This window comes from Argentina silus (genome assembly GCF_951799395.1).
Source record: "Argentina silus genome assembly, chromosome: 6".
NCBI classification, from domain to species: Eukaryota; Metazoa; Chordata; class Actinopteri; order Argentiniformes; family Argentinidae; genus Argentina; species Argentina silus.
Genome location: NC_139660.1, coordinates 8,235,830 through 8,259,075, shown reverse-complemented (window position 1 = coordinate 8,259,075; position 23,246 = coordinate 8,235,830). Strand labels below are relative to the sequence as shown.

General features: G+C 43.9%; 1 protein-coding gene across 5 annotated transcripts; it reads left to right on the top strand.

Annotated features, from left to right (window-relative positions):
* Positions 1-281: 281 nt before the first annotated feature.
* tp63 (tumor protein p63) lies at positions 282-23,178 on the top strand. 5 transcript variants are annotated; one of them, XM_083672217.1, is made up of 12 exons: positions 282-427; positions 6,370-6,627; positions 14,700-14,886; positions 15,013-15,128; positions 15,496-15,605; positions 15,700-15,824; positions 16,091-16,173; positions 16,295-16,419; positions 20,284-20,429; positions 20,758-20,899; positions 21,244-21,337; positions 21,442-23,178. In XM_083672217.1, exons 1-12 carry the CDS (start codon positions 389-391, stop codon positions 21,736-21,738), a joined length of 1,722 nt encoding a protein of 573 aa, XP_083528343.1. In that variant the 5' UTR covers positions 282-388; the 3' UTR covers positions 21,739-23,178. The 5 variants fall into 5 exon arrangements, 4 of the variants coding, with proteins under 4 accessions (XP_083528343.1, XP_083528341.1, XP_083528342.1 ...); XM_083672215.1 differs by having other exon boundaries at positions 20,227-20,429; XM_083672216.1 differs by having other exon boundaries at positions 15,700-15,836.
* The last annotated feature ends 68 nt before the right edge of the window (positions 23,179-23,246 follow it).

Here is a 23,246-nt window from a genome sequence, read left to right as displayed (position 1 = left end):
CGGTGCATCTATGTTATGCATGCAGTGAATTAGAATTAGTTCTATTTAGAATCTGAGGCAATAACAATATTAACAGTATTCGAATTAAATTATCTGTCAAGCCGTATATGGCTTTCACACGTTAAGGAGCTCTGCAGAGCTTCTAAGGAGAGACAGTGCTTCTTCAAGAGATGGGTGTGGACTCAGGTATTGGACAGGTAACTTCTCAGACCCCTCCCCTCTCTCCTTGGTATATATGGCATTCCCATAGAATCCTATAGAGACTTCTGCTTGTCCTGTTTGCATCCATAGTCCACGCTACTCTTTTAGAGCTATAGGGAAAAAGAGCTATAGAATCCTGGAGCCAGTGGAGCAAACAGCGGCAGCACTGCTCAACCTCAGCGCCAACATGTTGTACCTGGAGGGGACCCCCACATCATACAGCGAGGTAAGGCCAGGAGGAGAGCTTTTCACTGGGCATCAGAGAGCAATCCCCTTCGCATGGCCGGTTCCAAAGACCCCCATGGTACACATGGAATACAAGATAGGCCTCAAATGTTATCATATTATTACCGTATTACCCGCCATCTTCTGATGGTTTAAATGGGTTTCACATAATTTTAGACTGTATTGCCTACATTGTGGCTTGTATGTAACACAGGAATCTGAATAAGTTTTAATACTTACAAAACATAATAATTATTTGTAATTCTATATCACTGATCAAAGTGGCACAGGTATCACAGACAAGCAAATGCAGCAAAATGTTTTGGCGGCAGCCCTCTCTTTGTTTGCGTTTCGATTCAGTGGCATTGTGTGTATTTGTGTGTAGTTGTGTATACGTGTGCCAGAGTTGGAGAGAGCAGGGGAATGTAAACACCTTGTTTCTAGAATAGAACTGCTTTATGAAATGTCTGCTATCTTGTCCTGGCCTCCGCTTTTAGTCCTGGCTCAGTGAGGGTCAAAGATCAGAACTATTGAGAGTTAAACCCAAAACAGTCGCCTGTACCATCAGTCTTTTAACCTTATTTAGATGAGGCTCCGAGGGCACTGGAATAAGGCCATGGATTGTTTACTTACTGTGATTGTATTTGATTACCCAGGATAGTGGTTACATACTGTAGGAAAGAGGCAAAATACTTAGGCCTTATCCATAATTTGCCTCCGTAAATGGTCAAATGATTTTGTTGTGTGTATTGGTAGTTTGTCTAGGTTTGGAAAAGATTATTCATATGAATAAAAGTAAAAAATAAATCAGAATATCGCTGCCACCTAGCTGGTAGCTGGGTGATTGATGATTGGCCATATTTGCATAGGAGAGAAGGGCTTTGATTTGGTAAAACTCACTGAGGGAAGGTGGGTGCTTCTTACACATAAACTTACTTCTTATACTTACAGTAATGTAAAATCAATGTCAGGTAAATTTGACTGCAAATGAAAACCATTCAAGCGGTGAAATAAAGAGTACATAGGGTAATGCTTGTCCATTTGATACATAGAGCTATCCAAAATGGACATTTGGGGTTTAGGCTATAGGTGCCTTGGTAGTTTGAATTACAGCTGTGAAATAGGCAGTAAATTATGGGTAATTTCTGCTCAATGGATTTCAAAAGTTACATAGAAGTTTCAGTTTTTCTTTTGAAATATATAGGCTATATTTTAAAAAGGATTTAATGTTACCACCGCTTTTTCTAATATATAGCTTTACTGAAATTATTTTTTTTACGCTTCAAGATTTGGCTCATAAATGTCTCCATGAAATGTCAATTTCATTACAGTCTTGAACTGCAATCCTGTGAGATTTAAGAAATATATCCTTTATGTATGTAATGGTTGTATTTGTTAATATTGCAATCCCATCGTGCCAATTTTATAATGTGCTTTTATAGTTTTGCATAATCCTAACTGGCTGATAGTACGACTTAACAGTTGAAGATTTCTATGTATTTGTTTATTTGTAAAGACAACCTCCTGATTTAAATCTGTTCCTCTTTTAATGCTTCCCTTCACCTTCTAAGATGGCTGTGATCAAAACAGATTTGGCTGTTTGTTCTCCAAAAGCCAAGCATTCAGCTGTCAGGTGCTGAGTCTAGCCTTCCTGCCTACTTCACTGCTCTACTTGCTTGGATAGGGCTGTTGTCAACACACACCGTTAGTCCTGAGCAGAGGCTGAAAGAGGGCTTCACTTGTGTCCCTTGTCCTGCATATGGGGTCAGGTAACCAATAGTCCTAAGCTTTGGTTAATGCTCTCAGTGAGTGCCAGGTTAATGCTCTCAAAGCTTTATTCTTAAACGGTGGTTGGCAAAGAGGGCCCATTGATGTCCCCCCCCATAGAATTACAGACCATTTAAGTAAATGTTCTGTCGGCATTGTGGTAATATTGTTGTGCTATAAAGTAGGTGTTTATTTATTTGTGTTAAGTAACTTCATACACATTCTTTGGTAACAAACATGGCATCTACCTAAAGAGCCATGATAGTTTTTCAGATTGCAGGTTGTAGATTGCCCAGGGCGATTGCAGGTGTGTCTTTTAAGTTTGTGATTGGGGGGGTCTTTGAGTGGTGTCCACCTCAATCCCCCCCCCGATTGAGGTATCAGGTTCCCCTCCTCCCACCCCCTGTCTCCTGGGAGCCTTCAGAGCCATTAGAATGTGGCTGGCCAGGCGCTGCTGTTTAGTCCAGGGTCATAATTGCTTTAATGGTGTGTTGATGTAGATACAATCACCTGCTCTGCCCACCAAAGCAGGTATGAGGTGCAGATAGACCCCCACCCAGCCCCACCTCAACCCCCACCCCAGGAGAGCTGTTAATGCCTCCCTACCCTGTGGTCACTCATCACAGTCCCTCAGACGCACTTATCGCCCCCGGCCCAGGGTACACAGTGCAGGTCACTGGAGAGCCTGGAATGGGAGCTATTCCCCCCTCAGGCCAGGTCTCCTCTGGTTCCTGGCATTTATTGGCAGTTCAAAGTTCGGACTTGATCGATTACCTCACAACTCATAGTAAAGCTATCAGAAGCAAAAAGATAATTTGAAATAATGTAGTTTTATTTGTATTTTAACTGACACAGAACCAAATGCAGTACTCCCAAATGTACTGTACGTCTAAAACTCAACTGATCAATGGACTGGCAATGAATTGGTTAATTAGAATTTGCATACATGCCAAACCAAATGATACATCAGTCAATATAAATACTGGCATTAATATTGACCTTTCAGTGAGGGGTTGCTGTTTGTATTTCAAAAATCCCTGACATGTGCTCTGCATAATCTGGATTCCTACAGCAGAATCAACAGGCTATCACTCTGAAGGTCAACAGTCTCTCTTTTCCCACTGGGCTGAACTGCTTACTCCAGCATCTGCATCAGACAAAGAAATGCTTGGAGGCCTCGAACAGACTGCACAACCTTTCCCCTGCGTTATTAAAGGCTGTCGAGGACATCAAGGCTGTTGATTTACAGTGCTTCTGCTTAGCAGCCTGACGTCCCAGGGGCCCGAGCTCTGAGCAAGGCTATAAATGGAAGGTATTTTTAAGAGCAGCTAAAGTGGTTATTAAATGGCTGCTATATTACAGTGGAATAAGATCTGATTAAAGGGAAAGAGGAGAGAGGATCTGAATCTCTCTCTTGCCCAAAGTCTTTCTAAGGGGTTGATAGCTTCCACTTCCAGTCAATTAAACATTCAAACAGACCAGTTTGGGTGAAGGTTTGCTGTTGGTCTCCATTGGAATTCACTTGTGTGTGTGTGTGTCCCTTGATCTCTTCATTCTTTATTCTTCATCCTTGATCTTTAAATTCATCCTGGGAATGTAATAAAAGGAGGGTTCAGACCACTGAAGAATGTCTACATGTCAGCATCTTATGTCACACATCCTATTCTCCCTCCAAACCCTGAGGGGCTTTGATCTACGATCTGTGGTGACTGGCCAGCGTCAGCCTTTTCATTAAAATGATAATTTGCCTCTGATAATTAGTGCCTGTCACAGCCACCTCAGCAGCCGCCAGCATCTGATAGGAGGCTACTGTGATAGGCTGCCTGAGAGGCGTCAGTGCAGCTGCGTAGTTACCTGAGTGTCTTACACCACAGCCCCACAGACCTTGAGATCAGCCGCTGATATCACTGGCTCTGACTCATGGTGTACGGGAACAGATTCTCTAAACAGGAAGTGCTGTGTCATACAGTAATGGACCAGTACCTGGACCTGAACCAGATTGTGTAAATGTCGGTACGAGCTGTGACACCAATAATGACACTGGTTGTTATTTTACATTTTTGAGGTAGATTGATTTGTCTTGAGGTAGATAGGTGACTCGTGTTTTAAGACAAAGCAAGGTTTTTAGCCCCTGTCTTTCGCATACCTACAAGTCCCTGCCTCCCATTAAAAGCTGGAGTCATTTGCATAAGAGGCTAATCTAGCACAGTGATCTCAGCCTGACCATGCAAGACTTCTGCTCGCGTCTCCACACTGAGATCAGACACGGAGGGCATCTCCACGGCCCTCCCAGTCTAAAGCGCTCCATTATTCTCTAATTACGCCATTGTGAGGGAGCGTGTCTGAGAAAACCTCTCCCCCTCTGAGGCTGGAGGGCATGTTCCTGTGTGGAGTTATCTTTCTATGTGTGTGTGTGTGTGTGTTCCATTCACAATACACTCGTCTCCTAACACCTGCCTGCCCCTCACATTGTTTCCCAGACAGGCTCTTAAAAGCCCCAATGTCATTGTTTCCGGAGGGCTGAGCAGACTCGTGGCATACACACACTGACCCTTATCCAAAAGCAACACAAAGCAGCTACCCTGTGGCGCTGTTGCAGTGGTATGCTGAGGTTGGCTTGGATGACCTCTCTCAGGTGCAGCCTGTGCCTGTGCGCGTGTGTGTGTGTGTGTGTGTGTGTGTGTGTGTGTGTGTGTGTGTGTGTGTGTGTGTGTGTGTGTGTGTGTGTGTGTGTGTGTGTGTGTGCGCTACTTGTGTGCATGTGTGTACATCTGCAGTGGAGATAACTGAGCTAGAGTGCAGTGTCTGCAGTGTTTCTGTGCTGAGAATTGCTGTGTTTTGTTCACGAGTATATTCATGTGTGTGTTTGTGTGTCACCTGGCAAACAAGTAGCACCTGGTGCTGGGTGTGAGCTGGACAGCTGTGGCTGACCATGCCTAAAATAAACAAGGGGCCCGAAAGAGATTAATGGCTGTCTAAAGAGCCACAGAGCAATGGCACCTAGTCCAGGAATGTACCATTTATAAATGGAATGGAATGGAGCGAATGGCCGACAGAGCGGGCAGGAAGGGGCTGGCCTAGGTCCAGGCGCATTCCCCCTCTTCTCAAGAGGCGGACATTTTAAATACTCTTCTCTCATCTAGAATGCAGGGTTAGGGGAACCCTGTACAATCTGTGGAACTCACTGTGGCTGTATCACGTTATAAGATCATGTGATAATGCTTTTTCATCACCAAATGTGTGCTGCATAAAATGCCAGTGGCAATTATTGTACAAATCCAGGGTTTGGGTTATGGATTGGTTTTGGTTTTGTATCGATATTTGTACATGTGCATGTTGTTTGATATTAACTTGAAAACAAGCGGTTTCAATAAAGGATCAGGAAGTAGATGGGCAAATTCATATGTTGGAAGAAAAGCTGGTTTCACAAGCTGCACTGAGATCATAATATGCTTTTCTCAGTAAACCAGTTGAAGCCATTAATCCCGGAGGGTGGTTGACGTGTACTGTGTCATTTACTGGAATCTGTTGAGCAGGATTTCTGTTACCTTCTGTTTGTTGGAGCTGTTTACTCTAACACTGTGCTGTTCACCACCATTTTCAACTGCACTTAATAAATGCATAGTTAAAATGTCAGTATTTCTAGAATAATTATATTGCTATACTTCATACTGAATTATAAAGCTGATTAATTAAATTTGAGAAAGAGTGGATGTTTGTGATTTTGATATTATAATTTGACAACAAAGCCTTAACCTTCTGATCCAAATAATCTGATTGATAATGTACTCTCCACGCTGACATAAAAAATGCAGCTGCCACTACATTCAGGACCTGACCTTTCTGACTTTATCTTACACAAATACATGAGTTTGTCCAGTATTATCAGTTGTACCTGACAAGAAATGTTGAAATGTAAATAAGGCTATGAGCAAGCGTCTCAACCTCACTGTCTCTTTGATTTGCATTTATTTTAATCAGCCAAAAGTGACACCAGATTAATGTCCTAAAACATCACAAAGGCTATTGTTTTGTCAGAATATGTGAGATTCATATATTTATCAACAGAATCTCCAATCTCGCTCTCCCAGACTGAAACACAGTAACATTCTCCTGTTATGAGTCATGGGTAGGAGACATTCCTTTGTTGATGTTTTCCCCCCATTTTCTCTCCAGTCGCAGTATACAAACCTGGGACTCCTGAACAGCATGGATCAGAACATCCAAAATGGCGGCTCCACCTCCACCAGTCCATACAACAATGACCACGCACAGAACAACGTCGCTGCCCCCTCACCATACGCCCAGCCCAGCTCCACCTTCGACGCCCTCTCCCCCTCACCTGCCATCCCCTCCAACACAGACTACGCTGGGCCTCACACCTTCGACGTGTCCTTCCAACAGTCCAGCACAGCCAAGTCTGCCACCTGGACAGTAAGTCCCAACATATAGCACAAGTCATGTTTCCATGTGATAATCTATCTATGCAAGAAAGTTGAATTTGCACCCATTTGATCAATTCACCTAATTGATTTATAGTTATACCAATATGATTTAACATAAGCATAACATTATTTGAATTGTGCAGGCTAGGCATAAAGTCTGTCATGTCACAGGTCTCTAAATCATCTGACCCTCATGAGGTATTGTTCATGCATGTGTCCTTTTTGGCCCATGTAATGTACAATTCTGGATTGATGAGCCAGCTGGTCGGGTCATCTCATGATGCAATATATTTGATTAAGACGGTTTGTGTGTATGATAAACAAGAAGGCTTTTATCTAGACAAGCTGTGCTCCAGGCACTTCTGTGATGTACAGTACCTGAATGTCCTCAATTGCACAACTACACCTGGTGGGAATGAGAATACCAAGATGATGTGAGGCGGCTTCACATCTTGATGGATCCCCAGGCTTTTCCTTAGGCTCAGTCGTTGCAGTTCAGCTACTAAAGAAAGAGACACTTTTTTAAGCAGTCTTACATGCTCTTGTTACATAAGCCTCTGCTGTATGAGGTTCTTGTAACAATGTATGTAATACATTATTACTGCATATTATTAACTTTCACTTAAATACTCATGTATCATAGACATGTAGTCCTGTTATAACAATGCATAACCACCTTTGAATGAATTAAGAGTCCCTTAGTGATGCTTCAGGATTTTTGTATATTTTCTGGCACTAGTTCTAAAATGAGCACTCATGAAGCAAAGACGGGTCCCGAAATAGAAAACAATGTGTCAAGAAATTACCTGATTGGACAGAGAGGGACACACCTCCCCACTACCATGAGCAAAAGCTTATTGTGCAAAAGTTTGTGGGCCTTAAACTAAGGACTGTGTCGTCTAATGAGATAAGAAATCCATTAACATTATATCATGAACCATACCGTCAACACTGAAGTCAACATTTGATTTGTATTAGCGGAAAAAAAACAACAACCCTGTAGCATCTCTTTAAAAAAACACACAGCATCTGTATCTACCTCGGGGGTAAAACTGTTATTGATTCAAAAGCATCCAACCTTATTCCGGGCGGTTCCTCAAAATAACCTTTCCCCTAGTTTCTCAAATCTGACCGACAACTGGTTAGTCCCCATAAGAGCCATGCCTCCGTTTATTAACAACCTGAAGATGATTCAGGAGTGTGTTGTTATTCATAAAGGAAGACAGGCCCTTTCCATCAACACAGGTCCAGGTGTGCTGTGTCTGCCTGTGCTGATAAATGTCATCATGCGATGGCTCAGTAAACCGACTGAACCAGCTCCTCTTGCTCTGTCATTATGTGACAGTGCTAACTAAGGGACAGCTGTTGCATCAGAGCCCCACCTGCGAGGTTTGTTTATGTGTCTTGCGTGCGTTGCAGTGTGCAGACACCATGCTAAACAGCTTGACGAGAAATCGAAGTAAAGTGCACCCTAGCGGTCCCCAAAGCGAAACAGTAGGTCCACATTTTGCCTCCAGATGGAGATGTCGCCCATTCTTATTTTCACTGAAAGTGAGATATCGATATTTCTATTGGGGGGGGGTGATGTATAAGTTAAAATCATTGTTATCATATAGCTACCCGTATTCTACTTACTATTAACCTGAAGGTGTCCTGTTATCTCAGGAAAAAATCAAAATATTCATAGAAATTCATATGGATAGACCTGTCGCAAATGTCCCATATCACTGTATGGGAATTGATTTTTAGCCATTATGATCCGCATAAGCCATCAATCCTGACTTTTGGCAGACGGCAGTGTTGAAAAACCTGTGGGCTTATTGCATAAATATCAACGGTAATGCAGTGCGCCTCTGAGTAAACAGGCGGAACTTCGGGAGTACTTGGGCGATCTCACTGTGCTCATTGGCTACGCTGAGTGTGGGATAATGACATTTACCCAATTCCCACACTGCCTTTCTTATCCCTCTCTTTTTCACAGCCCAAAAACAAAAGTGTCTGTCGTGTGGAGGGAAGTGCATGGGGCGTGAGAGCCACACCCCGAAGCCTGGGCTACCCTCTGCTTCATGGGATGTCCCATCAGAAAAACACTCAGTCACAGTCCACTTTGTTTACTCAGTCATTATATATGGTGCAAGTCTGCTACACACACACACACACACACACACACACACACACACACACACACACACACACACACACACACACACCACTATGAAATACATTTTGTAACTGTTAGCTTATGCTCATGCATCTTTATGTTGGCTCATGCATCTTTAACCAATCTTTTGTGGGTGTCCATTTCTGAATGCATGACATTCCCTAAAACTGAAAGAGCTACCTTCCAAGTCATCTCTATAATACACACCCTAGTCAGAGAGAGAGTTGTGATGGTAGTGTCAGTTGCAGTCTGAGGCACCTCCATCTGATCTCAGATCAGGAGAGCTGCTCTTAAGCTCCCATAATCTTAACAGAATGGGTAGACCACTGGACTGATGGGCTGATGGCAAAGGGCCACCGTAGACGTCATCACCACAGCTTTACTCTGCCCATAGATCTGCTAATGCCCCCTTTTAAGGGCCTGTGGGATCTTCTATGGGGACTTAGTGCACTGTGTACCATGCTGTTTGATGACTGTTCTTAGGGAGACACACCTAATCCCAAACCCACACCTTAACCTCTTCCTGTCTGGAACTCCTGTGACACACTCAGAAAGCAGAGCAACACGTCAACATTTCCCAGAACTGATCCTCCAACGCCTCTCATCAGAACGCTCCTGCCAAGGCAGACTGTGGCCTTTCTGGTGTGGTATAACAAAGGCATATGCCCTAGGCATGTAAAGTGTGTCTCTAGAGCTTTAGCTATTTAGCTATGTTATTTTCGTTGCTATATTAATGGTGTGTCACAAAAATGAGAGCCATTGTTACCTGTAGGTTGAACTATTGTGAGGTTGAACAGCGTTGTGTTTGTCTTGTGTATTACCTGCCACCAGGTAGTACTCAGAGGGGAGGAATGTCATGGTTTGGGCTATCGCTGGGAGCCTATAGAGCGGGGAGGATTACTGTAATGGATTGAGGGCCCGTAGATAATACTTGTGTAAATACCGTGTGCCTCTCTCCTGAACCCTGAACCCCACGCTCTGGGGGTGAGCTCTGTCTTTTTGAGAGAGTTAAGCTTGACTGCCGCGTCTCACATTGCGCCGCAGGAGGAGGAGGGCCCTCAAACGCTCAAAGAGACGAGTGTTCCAGCGAAAGGAGGCAAGACACAGCTTGCCACTGGAACATCTGCGGGCCCGTCCCACGCCTCATGAGATGGGGCTGAGACTTGTTTATGTCAAGGAGCCTGTCAAGACTCGCCCATGGCAAAGACACAAGCCCTGAAACACACAGCTGGGAAAAAAATTGCAGGGAGATGTAAAAAAAAAAGCAAAGAGTTGAAAAGATTTTGTGATAGGGAAATGATTTCTCGATAATGCGTCTGGAAGAGCCCCATTTCCAACAGGTTTATTATGAGAATGTTTTCTCCCCTGAACAATAGCAGATTACCTATGGCATACAACAGCCTTGGCAGCAGTGAGGAAGAGAAGAAAGAGGAGGATGGGACTAATTCAAAGGGAACTCATTAGTCTGTCACCATGAGGAGATCAACATGGTTCAGCTCCACCAAATCAGAGATCTCACACACAATGTCATTGTTGTGAAGACTAAATGCTAAATAATACCAAACATTTCAGCTTTTTAAAACCTATTTCTTAAGAGACATTTCGTAAGACTTACCACAGATATAGGAAAAGTAAAACATTTACAATTGTAAAAGGGAAATAGTTTGGCACTGCTTAGGGCGTCCGTGCAAGGAACAGGGGAAAACCAGTGTAATTACACAAAAGCCTGTCAACTTTCTTCTTAGTAAGGGATCTCATCTTCAGACCATGTAATTTAATCACAGAGCTTCAGCCAGTGCAGGAAACCGTAAAGGTGACATTGTTGAAGGAGAATCTGCTCTTTGAGAATGATTAGAGGATCACAGAATACACCAGTACCCTGCTGTTAACCCGCATTGAAATGTGTTGACTGTATAGCAGTATCGGATGTAGTTTAGTAAGTTGTAGTCATTGATGGGATAGGATTATAGTAGGCAAGTAACTGATTGGTTAATCCTACATAAACATAATGTCACATGTCAGAGTGTACAAACACATCTTTCCTCCACACCACGTCAGGTATCAGTCACTCACCCCCAGGACTTTACCACCATCAGACTTATGAGTGTAACAACATGATGACATTCATTTGTTGGTGTATGAGAGATGGCAAAATGTGTTTACAGGAAATGATTACAGGAGTATTTTTCAGTCTTTTCCTTCCTCTCATTCAGCTCCTCAAGAAGCAGGTGTTTTTCCTCTCCTTCGTAGGAAAGAGAGAGACAAAAAAAAAAACTCCTTTGCATTTTTGTTGAATTAAACAGGTTTGGGAGAAGCTTTAGGCATGATGCTACATGTCAGGTATGGAGAAGACAAGACCAGAGGCGCCAAACGGTGCTTGTTTAAGGCCCAGAGTTTGTCAGGACTTGACTTTTGCGTGCGCCCGCAGCGCTTGTCAGGGGGAGAGGAACGCTACAGCTGTGGGCCTGCCTCAACCTGTGTTTCTGGGGAAGTGTGTGTGTGTGTGTGTGTGTGTGTGTGTGTGTGTGTGTGTGTGTGTGTGTGGTGTGTGTGTGTGTGTGTGTGTGTGTGTGGTGTGTGTGTGTGTGTGTGTGTGTGTGTGTGTGTGTTTGCGTTTTGGACTGTCTTCTGTGTGAGAGACTGAGTGCACACATGCAGGGCTGCAGCACGCACTGTACATGCATGTTCACTAGCAAACGTGCATACTGTACTGTGCACAGCAAACATGTATAACCCTAACCCTCTGTAACACGTGCCTCAGTATCACCTTGAAATTTGTGTTGTCCTTTTTAGTCACAGTGGATGAAAAAAGGTCATTTATATTACAGTTGGTGTGCAGAACATTTAGTATCAGGACATGACAGATGAGTGGCTCTTTAGAGTTTGAAATATATAGGCATAACATCATAGGCTTCCTGACTTTCTTTTTACTTTAAACTTTTTACCTAGCAAAAAAAAAGAATTGAGGTCACCAACCGCTCACAAAGAAGCATAGTCTTTGTATTCATTAAAAGGTACGCTCCCATTTTCCTCCCTCCTTGACATCTTGTCAAGCCAGCACATCTGAGCAAACTATAGTATAGGGTTTTGCCACATCTGCCAGTTGAAGAATGTGTCACGCTACCCGGTCCTCCCAGTTAGAAGTATTCTTTTAAATTAATGTGATTAAGCAGCTCTGTATTGTGTGTTGTGTGTTTGCTGGCTGTGTAATTCACATTGTGACCAGTGAATGGCTCATAATTACATGTTAACACCTGAGGACCGCGCCCTGTGAGAGCCACTGAATCCCATCAGTCAACTGGCTGCCCTCCGCCCTGAACACTGTTAGCTTTAGCCCTGCGCTGCTTTCAGCAGCAGCTCCCCACTCACTCCTGAGCAAACACAGCGCCAGCAGCGCATATTTGCATGCTCAAAGTTTGTGGCTTGAGGGCTGGGATGGTGTTCTGGCTGTAGAAGTGTGTGTGTGTGTGCGTGTGTGCGTGTGTGTGCGTGCGTGTGCGTGCGTGCGTGCGTGTGCGTGTGTGTTTGGGGGGGGGGGGGGGGGGTGTCGGGGTGGGTGGGTAGGTGTGTAGGTAGGTGGGTAGGTGGGGGGGGGGTGCGATGCTTATATTGTTAGCGTTAAACTTTGTCGCACTGGTATTGAGTATGCTTATGTGTTGTATGTTTTTTGCCCTCAGCTAAGAGTCCTACAATTATTCACAAGCTCTGTATCTCCCCCACCTCTTCCCTATGGCATCTCTCTATCTCTATCTCTCTCTCTATCTCTCTCTCTCTCTCTCACTCTCTCTCTATCTCTCTCTCTCTCTCTTCTCTCTTTCACTTTCTCTCTCTTTCTCTATCTATCTTTCTATCTATCTATATATCTCTATCTCATTCTCTGTCTCTCGCTCCCTCCTTCCATCCCTCCCTTTTTGGCTTCCCCACCTCATTTAGTTGATTGACAGGGGCGTACAGGGAGTATCAGGTTGGGAGCAGGAGGGCAACTATGGTTAATCATCTTGTGTTTTTTAAAAAGGACCTTTCAGAAATCAAATGTCCCAGAGCTGAATTTGTACTCATCAGTAGACATCAATTTAAGTGACGTGCGTGTGGACAAATTGTATTGGAGCAAGTGTAGTTGGTAATGTCAGGACAGCAAGACCTAAACATATCCCCCCTTCCTGACTACTTTTTCAGTGCATCCCCCACATCCTTTTGCAAAAGTTATTACCCTTGGATAGGAGCAAAGGAGTGACAATGCTTTTGTGTACTGTGTCCCTGCTGACATATCTAGCCTATTCATCCTGTGGAGGAGCAGTTCATAATGAGGTCACTTGGGGAAAGGACGCGTGTTCAGAATTTTAGTTTTTTAATATCCTGTCTTTATGAACAGATCCCCTCATTTACGGAAATGTAGCACCCAAAAAGCGTGTGTGTGTGTGTGTGTGTGTGTGTGTGTGTGTGTGTGTGTGTGTGTGTGTGTGTGTGTGTAAAGACACAGGAAAAGGTAGTGTGTTGGAGGAGTTTGTCCTGATGAAAGGAAAGGGTGTGCTTGGGGGATTGGCGCAGTGGAGACATCCTTGCCAAGCTTGTGTAATATTAAAAGTCAGCACAGACAGGTGCTGGGATGGGCTCCTTTCATTGGAACAAAACTTAATAGAGATGGAATTTAATGTAGCATTGTTCTAGAACACAGCCCCAAGCCATTTTCACAATGTTCACATAATACTTTTTTTCCTTCAGATATGAACCTGACAGGAAAGTTTTCCCTGTTTTTTTCCACGTCCTCTTCACACAAGGGATTTAAGCCAATGCTTACACAGCACTGATTTCAATTGTTTGTTTATACAGTTTGGTTATGGCTGAGAGAAGCAATTCACTGTTTTTCATGGTGCCCTGGTTTCCCATTCTTCTAGTGCCAGCAAGCAAAGAATATATATTATTCATGACCTCCTTTTTTTTTTCTCAAGAGTTTTTATCAGCTTGTGAGTGAGCCAGTTTGTGTGACTAACCTTTGAGTGTCAGTTCTAGTAGCTACTGTAGCACCGTGGCATCCTGAATGACTCAAGCAAGAATGGCCCTGGTTGTGATGAAAGCGCCATTCCTGTGGCCAGTGACCTAGCTTAGTCAGTCACTGTGTCAGCCAGGCACTGATGATGAAGAGGATGTCACTGTAGTGTCCACCTGAGCCATAGAGACTCATCATGTATGACTAAAATATATTATCAGCATCTTTGCTTGCTAGGCTACCTCTGTTCTGTAAGAGCTTGCCTTGGCCATCAAATGGCAGTACCAGGTCGCCTCCTCTTGGAGATGAAAGCGAGGGCCAGTTTAATTGCTCCTGGAGGGTGTCCACTTTATGGCACTCCTCGGAAGTGCCCAGGGCTCAACAGGAGACGTGACGTCAGCTGGGTGTGTCCAACCCACTCCCACCCTACACCCTTAGAACCAATCCCTCTGATGAGATTTGTGTGTGTGTGTGTGTGTGTGTGTGTGTGTGTGTGTGTGTGTGTGTGTGTGTGTGTGTGTGTGCGTGTGCGAGTGCCCGTGCGAGTGCGAGTGCGCGTGTGCGTTTGTGTGTGTGTGATAATCACAGGGCTAGCGTTAACCTTCTCTGCTTCAGGGAAAAACAGAAGTGCACAGTCAAGGCACCAGATGTTGCAGAGAGCAGCCTATTAAATGTGACTTTTTGAAGACCAAAATGTCTTAGTTATAGGATTTTTTGATCATAAGATTGGTGTAGTGTAGGAGTTATTTTTCCTCTCCATCTACTGTACATTGTTATTTTTTCCTTTGAATTTTTCTATGCAGAAATAATATTCTGAAGTTGTAATGCCTGTAGGAGCTGGAACCTTTTATTGAATTGGTTTATAGAATCATCTAACCAGGCTCCTCTCCCATGTGTCTCCCTGTCTCTCTAGTACTCCACAGAACTGAAGAAGCTCTACTGTCAGATTGCCAAGACCTGTCCCATCCAGATCAAGGTCCTGACCAACCCTCCCCAGGGCGCCGTCATCAGGGCCATGCCCGTCTACAAGAAGGCCGAGCATGTGACCGAGGTGGTCAAACGTTGCCCCAACCACGAGCTGAGCCGCGAGTTCAACGACGGTCAGTCATCTCCCTTATTCACGCCACTCTAGTACAAACTAATTGAAAACTTCTACAACTTATCTCTTATATGGTCATCATTCAGACAACATGTTTGATAAATGTACTACATTATGATGTTTCTAGGTCAGATAGCCCCTCCTAGTCACCTGATTCGCGTGGAGGGGAACAGCCACGCCCAGTACTTGGAGGACTCAATCACGGGGCGTCAGAGTGTTCTGGTGCCCTACGAGCCCCCCCAGGTAAGCCTGCCCTGGAGACAGGCTGTCTGAGAACGCTGTCACCACCACCTCACTGTGCCGTCTGCAGCACCTCGGGTGTCACTGACAGACAGGGTCACAGCAGTGTCAGGCCCAGAACCTCCTCTGAATCTGGCTGTTCTCACGTACCCCTCATCATAGCCTTCACATCCCTCACACTCCCCGTCAGCCCTGTCACCCAGCAGCTGGTGTGTCTTCAATAGCCCCCCCCCCCACCCCCATCTGCCCTGTATACCACCCCAACTCAAACTAACTCATGTCTAAAAGCTTATGAAGAGAATATCAACATTCTCGTTTGATGTCTGCATGGACTTTTCACTAAAATGTCGATGTCCTCCTTCCCTATCAGGTGGGCACAGAGTTCACTACAATACTCTACAACTTCATGTGTAACTCCAGCTGTGTGGGCGGGATGAACAGACGCCCCATCCTCATCATCGTCACGTTGGAGACAAGAGAGTAAGATATGAGCCTCCATCATCAGTGGTCAGAATCTTATCTCTCCTCTTAGGTGGTGAAGTGTTACTGACCAACACTCTCTATCACCTCCTAGTGGTCAGGTTCTGGGTCGGCGGTGCTTTGAGGCGAGGATCTGTGCCTGCCCTGGCCGGGACCGCAAAGCAGACGAGGACAGCATCCGCAAGCAGCACGTGACGGACGGCACAAAGACCAGTGAGGGTACGAAACGCCGTAAGTAGTGCTGGGGCTGGTGGAGGGCTGACTGGCTGGCTGTGTCACATCCTCTTACACACTCTCAATCTCTCTCACACACACACACACACACACACACACACACACACACACACACACACACTGCATGCTGCCTGGCCCCTTGCTGCACTTTCTCTCCCCTTGCTTGTTTTCCATCCTATATGCTTGCTATAAGGCTAACCCCCCCTCCCAGGTGGCTGCAGGTACTGACCAGGCCTCTGTCCTCTCCTCAGCCTTCCGCCAGGCCTCCCACGGCATCCAGATGTCCTCCATCAAGAAGAGAAGATCTACAGATGAGGAAGTTTTTTGTCTGCCTGTAAGTGTCCCTCCCCACCTTTCTTTTTATGCTAAGATTTTCCCAGGGAAATGACCCCATTCCCTGAAACCACAATGTCCCCAAACTACAGCTCACCAGTCTCTCTTTCTCTCCTCCACAGATTAAAGGCCGTGAAATCTATGAGATTTTGGTGAAAATCAAAGAGTCTCTGGAGCTCATGCAGTTTCTGCCCCAGCACACTATTGAGTCATACAGGCAGCAGCAGCAGAACCTCCTGCAGAAACAGTGAGTACCTCACAGTGGGAGAGATATACAGTCACTCCTCTAGCCCAGCAGGGCTCCCCTTCTCTGAGTTAGGTACACTCATCAGGTCCACAGCCAGGTGAAAGACAGACCTACAACACCAGCAAGGTCCACCCTCAGCTTGTTGGTTCCTTGTTTTGTCTACTGTCTTCTTCACACTTACTCACTGTCCTGCTCTGTATCAGATGTTTGATCGATTGATTCAAGATAGACTGTAGCTAGCATGCAAAGAAAGCTGCTCCCGCTCCTAATAACATGATACTTTTGCTTTTGCTTTTGAACTGAAATCGTTGACTGAGCATGATGGCTTGCCTGGTGGAATATTGAATGGCATTGAGAGTGGTTGTTTAACACTTGACATGATTAGTTTTGTGATGATGATGATTAAGCAGGCGGTTGCTGACTTAACACACTAGCATGAAGGCTAACTGGAGAAGCCTGTTGTGTGTTAAATAATAGCTGTGTGCCTGGATCAGGCTGTTTGCTTTTTGGCAGTCGCTAGAAGAAGAGTTTGGAATTTGCATGATGCTTGCACCTTAGAGGGCGAACCTTGCGTTGTGTGGAGGTGTTTTTTTCGGACATAAGCCAAAAGTGAGGAATAGTGACAAATGTACCTGGCTACGCTCTGTTTTACACCAGACAGGTGAAGCCTTCTAAAGATTAATGGTAACGCCTTTAGGTGCTTTGCCAGGTTTGCACAACAACACCCAGTTGCCAAATCCTTGCTTGAGTCCCAGCAACGGGCTTGAGAGCGTATTCATACTTTCTCAGACAGAAACTCAAACTCTGCCCTGGTCCTCGCCCATTTTTCTGTAAATTATAGTTTGAAATGCCGAGCTTAGACGCCCTATGATAATTATTGCTTATGTTATAATTTCTCATTAAAGAACTGGCAGACATCCTTACAGTGAGGTCATGTTTGCTGGTACATTTGTTTTAAAAAATGGTTTGAAAAGTATGTAGTTTTGGTTGTAGTGTCATCTGGTCCTCTAGCGCCCCCCTCTCTAGTATGGGTGAATGATACGGTGTAGTTCATGAGGTGGGCTACAGCGAGATGTCAGTGGCTGTTATTCTTTTGATTCTGTTACACTGCAATATGTCATGATTCATAAGAACAGTATGGGGAGGTTTGTCACATTGTAACACTACAAAATACACTACCTCTGGTCATGCTTCGAATATCTGCAAGCTAAACACATTGTTGCATTGGTCATACCAGTAAATCTTCTGTAGCCTCTGGTCAGGTGACTGGACTGTGTTATTATGGGATGTAGATCAATGAGATGCAGATGTGTTTCAGGCCTCTCTTTATTCTCTAACTAGATCCTCATGCCACCTCCTCTCCTTTGCATGTTCTTTTCCTGCTCCTGTTGCTTCACCCTCATCTTCATGACCTTTCACCTGTATTGGTAACCCCTAGTAGTACATGTCCATGTCCACAAAGTCTTATGAAATAAAAAAAATAAAAATTGCCACCATTTAGAAAGTTTCAGTCTTCATTGTTTTACTCTGTTTTAAGTCAGGTCAAGTCTGTTCTACAATTCAAGATGTAAGGCTTTGTTATCAAACACTGCCACCTTCTGGACACTAGTATTACCGCAGGATACGCTGAGATAACTGAAAGGAACAACCATATAAATATTTTTTAGATCTCATATTGCTTAAGATTAGTTATTATTTTCAGATTTAGTTATTTGTATATGTTTTAAATCATTCATGTTTTAAATCCTTTGAAAGCCATGGGCCTAAATTGTATTTAGGTTGATTAAGAAATTGAATCAGTCATTGGATATAAAACATTTATTCTGTACAGTCCCCTCATGTCTTTTCATTGTGTATGGATTACTTATTTCTATTCCTGTCTAATACAGTATTCAAATCCCTTGTTTCTCTGTCACCTTTCTCTCCTCATTGGTGTGGACTTGTTGGCTTTGGTCTCTCTCTGGTTTCTCTCTCCTACTCCAAAGTGAGCCCTTATTTTCTGCCCTCTCTCTTCCCTCTGGTTCCTCTCTGCAGTCTTCTAAAAGCCCGTCTCGGCACCGAGCTCCTGGAGCCCCTAGGAGAGCAGAGGAGACGCTGCAGTTCTTCCTGAGAGCCTGTCTCACATTCCTCCCCCTCAGCACTGGTCACACTCACACTTAGGCTGGGCCCTCTCCTTCTCCCCTCCTCCTTTTCTCTCCCTCTCCCTCTCCCTCTCCCTTTCCCTTTCTCCTCTCCTCTCTGTCCCCTTCTGCCACTGGGATCCTGTGGATGTGCCTCTGTAATCTCTCACATTCTCTCTTACCAGAGTTACATTAATAGATGTCTGTCGCTGCTTCTTGGTCATTAAATAAATCTTTCTTTTTCACCACTCATGTATTACAGAAAGAACAACTTCAGTCTGGGTTGTAGCCTGCCAGACTGTCCACTGCCCATGTATAGTTAGGCCTACAGTATACACTCCTGATTGGAGGGTCTAGTGAGGTCCTATCACATTCTAGAATTATTAATTAAGATGTTTTTGCATGCCTGATTATTTCTCTCTTTTAAAAAAAAACAAAAAAAAGAAACATTGTAGCTAATGTGTGACTAAATCAATCTCAATCATCAGAGGTAAGAGTTGATCTCATTTTAATAGTTTCATTTTGAGAGCGTTAGATGGTGCATCACTTTTGAAAAGACCCCATTCATCTCAATGTTGGTTGTAGCTTATGGTATGGTATTATTGAAAAATAGATAGGGTTACTGTATGAACAGGGAGACCTGCTTGGTTGCACAGAAGGCATTGCACATGCATAGTAGTTGCCTCTCGTCTGATCCTCTTCACCTTTTACTAAGACTAAATGGCTGAAGCTGGTCAGGAACCAAGCACTAGTGTATTTCTACGGGATGCTTCTCGAAGCTTTCTTACGTACTGTATGTGTGCGCTTTATGCCTTGTTGTTATTGGAGCTGGACTCAAACCTTCTTGGGTTTTTTTGGGGAGAAGACTTTATTATGAAGATAACTTTGATAATGCTGGTCATGTTTTCTAAAGTCACTGCGGGACAGTTTGTTTGTTTTTGACTTCTTTGATTTTTGTGAATTGTCTGAAGAATATTTTCAGTGTAACAGAGTTGAGAGAAAATGACAATTGTATGCATTTCTGTACAGAACAGATTCTACTGAGAAATTGCTTTTGTGACCATTCTGTTTGAAACAGATTGTTGTTGTTGTTGTTGTTGTTGTTGTTGTGATACACGGCTGTTGCACTTTTGTCTGTCAGTCCTCAATAAATGTCTTTTCTGCTTTGATTTTCCTTCTCCTTTCCTTCCTTCTTTTCTTATTCTACTCCATCGTCATCTTGGGGGGAAATGTATCTTTGTCAACATAAACAAGGAACCTCAGCTAAAGCAATATCCCATTCATAACCCAGAATACTGTGAAGTAACACATAAGCTACAGTATGATGTTGAATTGTTATTGATTTGTGGAAACATTATTATAACTCCCAGGTCAGTTACTGTGGGGTTCTTCAATCTGATCATTTACAGCAATGTTCTAGACATTTAACGAGTTGGATTAGGGCTGCTAACATTTCAGCTCTATGAAAATAACGGCAGCGAACCAATCAGTGGCAATGACAGAAATTATTTCACGATCACATACCTGTATTATTTTCAATTGCGAAATCAACAGTAAAGAAAAATGAAATGTATTAATTATTGTCAAGACGTTATTTAGCCTACACATGATCGTCCTCTGCTGTTACTGTGATGTTTTTGCTGTTACTCTGCTGCTTTGACTAACAACCAGGCCTTTGTCGTTAAAGATGGGATCTCTGGGGCGATGAGAGTAACGGCCTGTATCCTCCTCTCCCCTGCCCCAGGAGCTCCATGCCCTCACAGCCGTCGTACGGCTCGAGCTCCCCTCCCCACGGCAAAGTCAACAAGCTGCCCTCTGTCAGCCAGCTCATCAACCCTCAGCAGCGCAACACGCTCACTCCATCCAGCATGTCCGGAGGCCTGACTGACAGTAAGTGTGCCCCTTTGTTTCTCCCCCTGTCTGTCTCGGGCCTTGTCCCACCGCCCCCTCTGGGCGTATCATATGACACGCGTCAGGAGAGCCTGCCTGGGCATGCGGGGGGCCACTGTACACCTCTAAGCCCCTGACGGGACGCTTCCTTCTTGGAATGAATGTGATCCCTGTGAGACACTGCTCCACTCAGGGCCCCGCAGGTCCTGTTCTGATGCATTGTCTGTCCCGTTGAGTAACCACCAGATGACCCCTCCCCCATGTTTCTGTTGATATTACATCATCCCAGTGAACTGATGTGTGCTCACACTAGCTTGTGTTTCTCTAGTGACTCCTATGATGGGCGCACACATCCCTATGAATGACATGAGTGCACTGAGCCCAACAAACGCCCTGCAGTCTCAGTTACCCATGGTGCCCTCCCACTGCACCCCCCCTCCTCCATACCCTATGGACAGCAGCATTTCCAGGTACCTGACCTGACCACACCTCTGTGGAGGCTTATATACACATCATGGATAAACAAACTCTTCAAACACTGCTAGAATAGAGGTGAGCAGAACAGAATAGAATATTTGATTGCCAATCAACAATGGAGAGAGGGAAGTGTGTAGGCATACAGAACATGATTTATTGAATGATTATGAAAGTCAACATAAACCATCAAAAATCATTATATAAATTCATAGTATTGTTTGTTATTGTTCTCCGAGTCATTTGATGAGTATATATAAAACAGTGGAACAGGACAGCGCAGGATGGTATGCCCTATTATTCACTTTTAATCTGTAACCTTTTCCATTTCCCATTGCAGCTTTCTCCTGCGCCTTGGCTGTGCAGCCTGCTTGGATTACTTCACAGCACAGGGCCTGAGCAACATCTACCAGATTGAGAACTATAACATGGAGGTGAGGCCTTGCCTATCTCACGCAAGTCATCTGTGTGGTTAGAGGGAAGTTGTGGCTGGATGCCTGAGAGAAGACTATAACGCTGCACTGTGTGATGTCCACAGGACCTGTCCCGGCTGAAGATCCCCGCTGAGTACCAGCACATCATCTGGAAGGGCATCATGGAGCACCGGCAGACCATGGAGTTCTCCCCCCCTCCCCACATCCTGCGCACCTCCAGCGGGGCCTCCACCGTCAGCGTGGGCTCCTCAGAGGCCCGCGGCGAGCGGGTCATCGACGCCGTGCGCTTCACCCTGCGCCAGACCATCTCCTTCCCGCCACGCGACGACTGGTCCGACTTCTCCTTCGACCTGGATTCCCGACGTAACAAGCAGCAGCGCATCAAAGAGGAGGGGGAATAAACAGAGGCACCTCCACTCTCACTGATGTCCCTGATACACTTCATCTGCTCCTGCATCTTCCCACATCCCACTCCACTGTGTCATAACTACTGTAAGAACATTCACATCAAAGTGCTCTCGTCCTTAGCTCAGAGTTCCACAAGAGCAAAAACATAATGCAAAGAAAAATGCACTTATTTCCTGTAGTGTTTTTTTCATAATATTAAGGCTGTCATTACTGTAGTTGCATACTGAATGAGAGATAATGATGGTGTTAAGCAAAGGCGCATTTTTTGTGCTTTTTTTATATTTCTTGAGACAAAGCACTTAAGAAATGTTACAAATTTTGTGGTTGCTTTAAGTCTTTTTATAAAGTGTTCATAATCCATTCCGATGTTACTGTAAAGCATGACTGGAAATGAAAACTTTTGGGGGCTTTTTTGTTTAGGGCCATAGCAAAGGTGTGTTTTATAATGGACTCCACGAATGGTTGTCTTTTTTTAGTTCAGTACAATGTTTTTGATAACTGGCACAAGCCAGTCTTGATTGTATACATTTCAAGATACATATTTTGCTGTTGAATTTACTGTCAGAGAAAAGTGTTATTATGCCTTTGCATTGGTGATTATATCGCTGTAGCTTGTATGTTAACTTGTGTTTTAAACCATTGTGGTACTGTTTCTTGTGAATGCATCATCACACCATTGTATCTGAAGTATTTACGTTAGAGTTGTTGATGGTTGCCCATTTGATTTAGTCACTGAACATGCTCTTGGCCCAATATTGTGACGGTGGTAATGATGATGTGACCGACTGATGGTTTCTGCCTTTCTTTTTGCCTGCTTCTTTTACCACCTTACATAACATGGTGTACAGTCTTATTGTGGGTCTGTTAAGCATTTACAGGGCTATGTTTCTCTATTGCAATGGATGTCTGAAAATGTTTTAGTATTGCTTGATTTTATGAACCACATTTGTAAACAGTTTTTGTTCAACTTGATAGCTGGCTAAAACTATTGAGATAATTGTATATACATTTGTATAAAGTTATTTTCTGAAACCTAATGCTTTATTTTAAGTATTTTCCCCAAAGAAAATATTTTTTTCAACAAAAAACTAAAGTATGTGGCTTAAAATAGTGCCTGGTTTAATAAAGGGCTGTATGTATTAATCTAAAGGAATACATCTACAACCCTTCACAAGTCATTATGGATCTGTGATTTCCCCACTTGTCTGAGTGTTGTCACACAATTTAAGAAGACAATATCAGAAGTGCTTTTCTTCATCATTGAAAGAACAAGAGTTGTTCAATTGACCTGTCATGGTATGTTTTGTTCAAGTACATTGTTAAAAGCAGAACCAGCATCTGCTGTTCCATATTTTTGTACAATGTATTGTAAATATGTTGCAATGTACTTATTTTGATATAAACCAAAAAATAAAATATACGTACTTATCAAATGCTGTTGGAAATGGTATATTCATATCAAGCTATTGGAAGAAACATCTGTTGATGCTGAAGTATCAAT